The 9429-nt window shown below is 39.9% G+C and overlaps 2 protein-coding genes across 2 annotated transcripts in view; one reads left to right on the forward strand and one right to left on the reverse strand.

The window, feature by feature from the left end:
* The window catches only part of LOC131676963 (acyl-CoA Delta-9 desaturase), a 39026-nt gene extending 34382 nt beyond the window's left edge, over positions 1-4644 (forward strand). Inside the window, exons 4-6 of the mRNA XM_058956414.1 lie at positions 3239-3575; positions 3644-3829; positions 3893-4644. Of these exons, the coding sequence (XP_058812397.1) occupies positions 3239-3575; positions 3644-3829; positions 3893-4283 (914 nt within the window). The 3' untranslated portion in view covers positions 4284-4644. The remainder of the gene's footprint in view (positions 1-3238; positions 3576-3643; positions 3830-3892) is intronic.
* Positions 4645-8013: 3369 nt separating this feature from the next.
* Positions 8014-8952, reverse strand: LOC131676254 (uncharacterized). The gene has a single exon (XM_058955376.1). The coding sequence runs from the start codon at positions 8950-8952 to the stop codon at positions 8014-8016; it is 939 nt and encodes a 312-aa protein (XP_058811359.1).
* Between the last annotated feature and the right edge of the window lie 477 nt (positions 8953-9429).

Consider the following 9429-nt stretch of genomic DNA (forward strand, 5'->3'; position numbering starts at 1 on the left):
ACGTTAATAAAGTCGCTATTTTACTCAATATGGAAATCCAGCTTTATAAAACTTGGTTAACCACTTTGTCGAAGACGATAACTAGCTAAGAGTTTTCAAAAAAATTGTTAAATTATGGTTCAATCCAAATGCAGAAATTTATTATTTTTTCCAACACTGCCAGTGTTCCAGCGACATCGACATTTAAAACTTAAATTAACGAGAATATAGTCATCGCAGAGTCTTGGTACCTTTGATTGAAATGTTCAGAATGAATTGCTGAATAACATAGACGTAGTCATAAAATAAAAAGAAGAGGAGGGGGGGGGCTTGTGTTCTCCCCAGTCTCCTGGAGTATAAAGACAAAGAGTCTCTTACGACATATAACGCAGAAATTAGGAAATCGCGAAGAAAGAGTTGAAGGCTGATGTGCGAGTTAGTTGAACAAACTCCCCTTTCAAAAAATCATACAAACGGGTTAGGTAGTGTGGAGGAGGGCGATGGAACTTTCACTATTGATTCCCAAACACTTAGTATCGTGATGGAGAAACTTTTTCCTGGTTCGTTTCCCATTTATAATAACGGGTGCTCAATAAAAAAAGAGATTTTTTTTTTCAGTCGAGTATTTAAAAACAATTTTTTTCGACGATTTCAGTATTTTTTATTAAAAACATAATGTTTATTCTTCAATAATTGAATATTGGAGAAGGAGCCCTGGTCAGCCGTACGACGCAACATAGTCGAGATGCTTTTACAACTCCTTTGAACCATTCCAATCGCCGGAGATGGATGAAATACTGCTAATAATGCTACAAAAAAGCAAACAGCATATCATTCCATACCTGACGAGAGCCTTTAGAACAGATCTAATACTAAACTATACTGCTTATGATCACAAGTCAGTCCCATGAAGATAGGAAATCCCATAGAAAACGGGACATATATGCGATAATGGGTAGTATATACCTACAAGCTGGAGACAAACAAGGGTCATATTTGCACCAAAATCGCGATACATCACTTTCAAAATCTTAGGCGAATCAGCTTAAAGCTTAAGGGGTTACATATTTTTTGTGAGAAAAATGTCATGAAACATTGAATTTACATAAAGGCGTAAAGAAATTATATCATTTCAACAAACTTATAGTATTTTGGTAATATATTTTTCAGTGAAATAAACAAGCAAAAGTTTATAAAAATTGAGAATTGGCGGAGTTATGGCCTTTTCCCCGAAACCCTTTTTTGTTTAAGAGGTTTGTGGTGATCACGATTGAAGACCAATAGATCAATTAAAATCCCAAAACTCAAAAAATTCCATTAGTAAAAGAGTATTCCTCGTACCTAAATGATTAATTGAATAAATAGTAATTTTGTTCCTGCATTCTGGAACGTTTTTCCTAAGAAAAACCGCTGTTTTAAGCTCCAAAAATTGTATTAAAAAATCTCATCTGCAAAACAAAAATTTATGCATGAAAAAGAAAACGTTAAGGAACGAGAAAAATTAATTACGATCAATTGAAAAAAATGAAGAAAATCGGTTGAGTGGTTTTTCGGCAATCGTGATCACGGAAAAACAATTTTTGGAAAATCGACATTTCGAGATAATCGAGTTTAAAATTTCAAATTACCACTGCTCTTCGTAGACGAAGCGCGCTTGGAAGAGCTGTAACTTTCTATCTATTTTTCGGATCTCCATAAAAATTTGGGAAAATATGCTCAAGGAGAAAAAGTAATAAAAAAAAAGTTCCATTTTTTGTGAAAATAAAAAGGTTTGTAACCCCTTAAAGCAGAGTACTTGAAAGACTTTCCACTGAGCGAATTTCAATTCGCATATCAAAGCAACAAATCAACAATGGATGCAGTGCATATGTTGGTTGGAAAACTAGAGAATTCTATTGAAACAAAAGAAATCTCACTTGCGGCTTTTCTCGACATAGAAAAAAGCTTTCGACAATGCATCTCATACTTCAATGCGGAATGTTATGAGAAAACATGGGTTGAATATCTATACAATAAATTGGATCAACTCAATGCCTACAAACCGTAAAATAAATAGCACGTTTGGATGTACGTCACTGACTATGATAATAATAACAAATAAGTGATGTCCTCAAGGCGGAGTTCTATCACCCCTATTGTGGTCATTAGTTGTAGACGAGCTATTGAAATCATTAACTGAAATGGGATACGAAGTGATTGGATTTGCAGATGATGTTGTAATCCTTGTGAAAGGAAATTGTTGTTTGCCTAACTGGGAAGAGTGTGTATTTCAATAATAACAATCACTCATCAATAGTGATATGCCATAGTAGATAGTACACCAAGATTAAGGAAGGGACATACAACAATAGATCTAAATAATGGTCGCAGTAGTTCGTCTCCTATAAAAATGGCAGAAATTGTTCACTTATATTTATTACATCCAGAGATGTAAATATGTTTAGCCCTGGAGATGGAAGGTTATACCTCCATCACGCCTTTCTTCGGAAGGGAGGAAAAAACCGTTGGTCCCTGGTCCATAAGTTTATGGGTGGATATCTAGTCCAGATAGTAGGAGTCACCTCTCTGGAGTCGGTTTTTGGTCTCGTAGCGGAAATAGGCCTACGGAAAATAACTTAAACAATGAGAAGCAGAAGATTACGACTGCAACTGTTCACGGCATCGTGCACCGTAAATACAGAAAGGAATTCAAATTCGGAACGTGAATAGCAGTGACAGTTATCTTTACCACTGTCGCCGCATCGATTCTATTCATCATCGCAGCGAGCAAAGAAAATATTTCATCGTGAAATATTTTGAAGCATCGAAGAAAAATGATTTTAAATTGGAAATTATTGGATTGCGGATTCAGCCACATCTAAGGCAGCAAAATGATATGGTGCTAGTTGGTTTCTCAATAATCTTATTCAGACGAAATTTTAATTGGATCATTAAATGAGGAATCTTTTACTACCCATATCGATAAAGCTCTACATCTTGAATAAATTGATCAACCCTTACAGCGTCAGGACGTTTTTGATAAATTTTTTATGACTTTTTACAAATCTAAACCAACCCCCTAAGAAATCGATGTATTAAAATTGTCCAATGAAGATCCGAGTAGGTCGATTTTGAGACATTTTTTGGGGCTTCTCAGTGAGTGGTCCAGATGCCTACGCAACGCAAAATGCATTCTGAATTTCTGTTTTGAAGGGTAGAAATGAATCCACAGTCAATAGCCGAATTCTTTTTAACCTCTCACCAATCTTCTCTTTTCCAGCCCTCGCCCTGGGAATGTTCGGTGCATTCGGCATCACGGCCGGTGCCCACCGGCTGTGGTCACACCGTTCCTACAAGGCCAAGTGGCCCCTCCGGCTGATCCTGATGCTATCGCAGACGCTTGCCTTCCAGAACAGTATTTTCGAGTGGACGCGGGATCACCGGGTGCACCACAAGTTCACCGATACGGATGCCGATCCGCACAATGCCCGACGTGGGTTCTTCTTCTCCCACATCGGATGGTTGATGGTTAAGAAACATCCGGATGTGCGGGAGAGGGGAAAAGCCGTCGATATGAGCGATTTGGAGGCGGATCCGATCGTGATGTTCCAGAAAAGGTGGGTAACAAAACTGCGGTTCTCGTTACATCAATCGAAGCTAACAAATGGCTTTCTCTCACTCGCAGATACTACGCTGTCCTGATGCCACTGCTTTGTTTCGTTATTCCGACCTTTTTGGCGCATTACTACCTCGATGAGACCTTGTCCAACTCGTGGTACGTGGTAGCGATCTTCCGATATGTACTGTCTCTTAACGGAACATGGTTGGTCAACAGTGCAGCTCACATCTGGGGAACTAAGCCGTACGATAAGTGAGTATCTCCCTCAATTAATCAAATTCAGCCAATCTTTAATCATTTCTGTATTTTTTGTAGCAACATTTCCCCCACGAACAGCACCTTCGTGGCAATTGCGGCCGTCGGCGAGGGGTGGCACAACTATCACCACGTATTCCCCTGGGACTACAAAACGTCGGAGATGGGTAAATACAGTACCAACTTCACGACCGCTGTGATCGACTTCTTTGCCCGAATCGGTTGGGCGTACGATCTAAAATCGGTGTCGGACGAGATGATCAAGAAGCGAGTGCTGCGAACCGGTGACGGAACGCATCCCTACAGTGAAGAGCGGTTACGGGAAAAAATGGTTGATTACATCAACAATCTGGACCATGAAAAGGAAAATATGGTGTGGGGATGGGACGATTCGGATATGAACGAAGCCGATCGGAAGGATGCAACCGTCAGTAATAAGAAGGATCTATGAATAAGTTGGAAAATAAATACCTAGTGTAGGACATCGAGAGACCCAGGAGTGGACTGTTACATTGTTTAGGATTTTTTTGTTTATCTAAAGTTTGGCTTACTTAGGACGATAGATTTCTCTTGTAAGGCTCTACGCGAATGTTCTTTTTGTCATGCACTTTTCTGCGTAGACTATAGTGGAAATTGTTAGTGATTGGAATACCAGAAAGGAAACGTAGCTCAAATGAAGTTGTATTTATTTGCTAGTTGGATATTTTTGCGTCAGGCAAGAGATACCGTAACTCAAAATCGCACACGGAGGAATTATGTAGAATAATTAGACAATAAAGGAAAAATCTTTTTGACATTATTTGTAGGAAAAATCGTTCTTCTAAATTATTGATGTTTTATCACAATTCTTGCTCAAACTCAAATTGAAATGTAGATTTCAAAGGACTACTAATGGCGACTATGATAAATAAACATTGCTCTAAGAATTTGAATTAGCGAGGCCACAACTTAAATTTAAGCACCAAAATGAAAGTTTTTCGTATGAAAACAAATAACTTTCCGATTTTGTGGATCTTCTAATGGAAGAAGGGGGTATACCAGGTACACAGTTAATCGTCTCTAACGCTGGGTTCTTGCATTACTGTCCTATGCCTTTTCTTTAGAATATGTCTCAGTTCAGGAAGACTTACCTTGAGATGTTCAGGAATGTGGATGCACTGTCACATCTTGTTGAACGTCCCGGTCAAACCCGACGAAGATTTTGTGGTAACCTGTACGAACCTCGAAAAAGATCTGATATTCCTAGCCAACAGCACAATCAGTCAGCTTTCGGACGATAGAAGACGCAACATCCGTGATCCAAGTGAACGACAACTAGAAACCTCTCGATCTAGTGTGCATTGTTGCGTGATTAAATGAAACATTGTGTTTATTCTTGCCATCACGAATGGAGTTGACGAAAAAACTTTGCACCGACCCAACGCCCCAGTCGTTAACTTTTAATTTTGTTCAATACGACCGAGTTTTCGTGAAGTGGAACATAGGCTTAGGGAAGTCTCCCATATTCAGTATCATCATCTACGCAATGCAGTATTGATATCGTTCAACACGTTGATCCAAGTCGATCATTTCGTTTTGCGGAGCAACTTAAATACGTGATTGAAAGTGACAATGTTGGAATTTGGATTCCCGTGTATATAGAAAGTGACCATATAGAGATAAAACTACATGACTTATCACCACGTGAGGATGCGGGTCAAAAGACCTATTCCCTTCGTCTTAACAATAAAACTCAAAACTTACTATTAAACAAACTACGTTGTGCACCCATGCGCCAAACCGTAAGATTTATAGACTCCTTGAAGTAATTGGTCAAGAATGTCTAGGAAGCAGAAGATTCTATCAAAATGGGATTGAAAGCCCTCCTACTTACTTACAGAACCACTTCAAGCTCAAAATACCATGTACCACACGCAACCGAGCACTGTCGACGGAAACGGCAAACTACACAGAGAAACCGTTAAGAACAACTTATCTACGGCCATCCAATAGTACACAAAGTCCACAGTACAATCATATGAACCAAAAACGGTCAATAGATTAAATCTATTGACCGTTAACCCAAATTGTGGTTGCGGTTCAGGCCATAATGACTACAGCAAAAGCTGCACCCAGTATCTTCATATCAACAGCCATTACCAACAACGAGTTCACACTTGTGAACCGTAAGTTGAAGAAATATGGAAGGACACCTGATGTCGCGCAATGCTCGAGAGAAAATATGCTTAGAGAGCGACGATACCTTCAGATGAAGGAACATTTAGTGAAACATCGTTTCTCGTTGTTTGGCATTAAAGAAGTTTAACTCCACTATCTGGGGCTATGTTTCATTAAAATTTCAGAAATTTCTTATTTAATTACACTTAGTTTAATTTATTAGAGAAAATAAGATAAAAGTATTCAAGTTCAATAACCCAAACACATGAAAACAAGAAAAGATAAGTATATCATGTCAAAGGACAAAGTATGCTGTACAGATGTCGTTACACAGATCAGAAACTGTCGAGTTATTAAATTTTTTGACAAAGTTTTATAAAATTGATTTTAGAAGCCCTTTGAACCCAGGTCCTAGCTATGGATTTCTAGATATAGATTACTGAACATTCCGAGCCCGATTCTGAATTCTTGAATACCAAATAACGAAAACTTTTAGTCCTTCAATTTCAGCGGCATATAAAGCTTCCACAAATGACGGATAGGAGATTAAACATGTGGCTGTTGTTATCTCTATTTTGATGTCACAGGCGAGACGGCTGTCTCCCAGATTCAACGAATACCCAAAAAATAAAACTTGTCGAACTTCCCAGCATCAACAAACATTTGAAGTTGGGATATACCTTTTACCAGGTTATTCCAACGGCAACGCTGATCTTCGTGCGGCGCGAAACTATTTCCTCACAACGAACCACAATCCTTGTATATGTAGGAAAGTTCTAGCATGCGTTAAAACGAAAACTGCTTCTGTGCTCGTATGTGTGACAGCTTCTTCGTAGCGTCTTCGTCATCAATACCACGTTTTATAAACTATTATTGTAACTATTTCAACTATTCCACAGTCAATCATGAAAAACTTTCTGAAAAACATTGGCGTTGTTCATGTTTACGACCAGACTCGCTGTAAAAAGTTTGTAGAACCGATTACACCGATGTAGTGCACAAACAAAAACGAAAATGCCATTAAATAATTTTTGTTCCACGAAATATTGACAGGATGTGAAAAATGCTCACGCAAGAAGCATATGCCTACTGAGATCCCATTCGACGAATCATGAAGCTTTGGCATTGAAGTCATATTTTATAGCAACCGACAGCAAACGATTTCGCCATAATGTATGCAATACTGCTCGTTTGTAGTCCGTAGCATTTGAGTAGTTATACATAATCACTTATCGGCCACGGGGCGCGCGGTAATAACGTTTTTGTCGTTTTATTAGGAGAATGGAGTTTTTTAACGAATTTTATATTATGTAAGAGAATGAACAAAAGAGTTTATAATTTCTAGGGAGCAAAAACCGCTACTGGATCCATACATTGGCTGGTCGACAATGTTCAACCAAGGGACCTGTCGAATAATTCCGGATCGGTGGCAAGAATCACAGGCTTTGACAGTAGTAGTAAACATATGATCGCCTTAGACGTATTGGCCCATGCTCTACCATTCGATTGTTTTATTTTTACAAAGACAGATTTTGCTTAAAAAAAATGATCGTCTAGCAGGGAGCCGCATTATTCTTATAAATACATAAATAAAAAAAAACAAAAATATTAACATTCTGGATTTCTGCTTGTCGCTTGGATGGCAGAGATCTGTTCTGCAAGCTGCAAGTATGGAACTGAGCAAGGATGGAGGAGGAATGTCAAAATAATAGCAGTACATTTGATAATTTTTTTCAATCTTCCAATAGAAATGTTTTAGAGTCATTTTTAAACTTTTGGATGATATACTGATGAGAAATATTAGAATTTTTCGACAGTGATATTCAAAGATAAGCATGTTTAGTAAAAAATCCATCTGAGATATATTTAAAACCTTGGTGTGTTCAGTACTACACATCTTAGAAAATCCTTGGATCCTACAGTAAAATAAATACTAACCTAGTTCACATGCCATAGGCACAATAAATTATACTTAAAACACCCTCCTGCCCACCACCGCTCGCCAGCGCCCGCCCGTTCACATTTCAATTGTAGCCCGCGTTGAAGTACACCGTTTGCTTCTCCTCCTGTTCCTGGGCGTGCTGTTTGGCCAGATACATAACGGCCCCTACCAGGGCCGCATGATTCACGAAACTGGTGAAGAAGGTGGCAAACTTAAGCGCCGGAATCATCATCGGCATTACGCTGGCCAGCAGCATCGACGGAAGCAAAACCGCCGGCACTCCCAGCTGCATCAGATGTTTCATGATTTTTTTGTTTCCACGTCTGTTCTTTTTGTCATCCTTATCGCGATCGTTGCGAGCTCGGCCTTCCGCTGCATTTTCTTCTTCGTCTTCTTCGAAAAATTGCTTTTTGATCGAAAATTCGAGGATGTCGCCTTTGCTCGGGCTAACTCGCAGCCGGAAACCCGGTAGGAACGTTATATCCGCCTGGCGCTCGTTGAACAGCAACGCGAGACCGTGATTGATACGTCGATCCACTTCGGAAGAATTTAGCTCCAGGAGGCGATCTTCGAACAATTTGTTGTCCGGTCGCTGGTACGACGGAAGTAGGATTTGCTGAATATCGTGGGTAAGATTTCCGCTTGTTTCGAAATTATAACCCCGCGATTCCATATTCTGTAACACATACATCTTACTGCACTCCATCAGTGAAAGTTTGAGCATACAGTTCAACACTCGCAGAGGAAGCGACCTTTCGTAGGAGAGTTCCGCCACTGGATCTTCCAGGATAGTCGGCAAGGTTGTAACCTCATTTTCAATTTCACTCACCGTCGTAGATTCCAACTGTTTTTTGAAACTTTGATGATGATGATCATGACCTCGATCGCGTCCCTGGTTGTAGTGGGAGAACAGAAGCCGACTACTCGATCCACTAATTTTGCTATGAAATGTTTTCCGGAGTTCGCTCCAGGATGGCGCTATCAGCAGCAAAAGGGAAAGCACCACTCGCGTTTCGACCATGGTTCGTACTGTTTTGTTGTTACTTTTCGAGCACCGTCAATCAAACGCGTAGAATTTGGTTCGCGGTAGCTCCAATTCTCAGCGTTCGCGGTAGCTATGCAGATTGCACTTTTCTTTGCGATAGCTGATGATGGCAAATGCTCTTGCTTTCATCAGCGCTAATTTAAGACTGACTGGCATGCGAGCTGCAACTAGCGAATCCGGTCTCAGTGGTAGCGTGCGGCGACCGGGACTGTCCATCCATCAGTGGTCGTGGTGCGCTCCGATGGGTTTTGGGCTGGTTTTGCCAGGTTGCTCGGCTGGCTCGGTGTTCTACTAAGCGAAGGAAAAAAAGTGGGAAAGTTAACCGTTTTGTTTTTCCAGCTGCAGTTCGTTTGTTGTGTTTTTATTTCCCGATGCACTTTGCTCGCAGGTTGCTGGATAATGATAATAGATAAAAAAGGAAAGTTGTAATTGATCGGCAGATGGAAAATCGAT

The sequence above is a fragment of the Topomyia yanbarensis genome, chromosome 1 (assembly GCF_030247195.1).
Source record: "Topomyia yanbarensis strain Yona2022 chromosome 1, ASM3024719v1, whole genome shotgun sequence".
In the NCBI taxonomy this organism is placed as follows: Eukaryota; Metazoa; Arthropoda; class Insecta; order Diptera; family Culicidae; genus Topomyia; species Topomyia yanbarensis.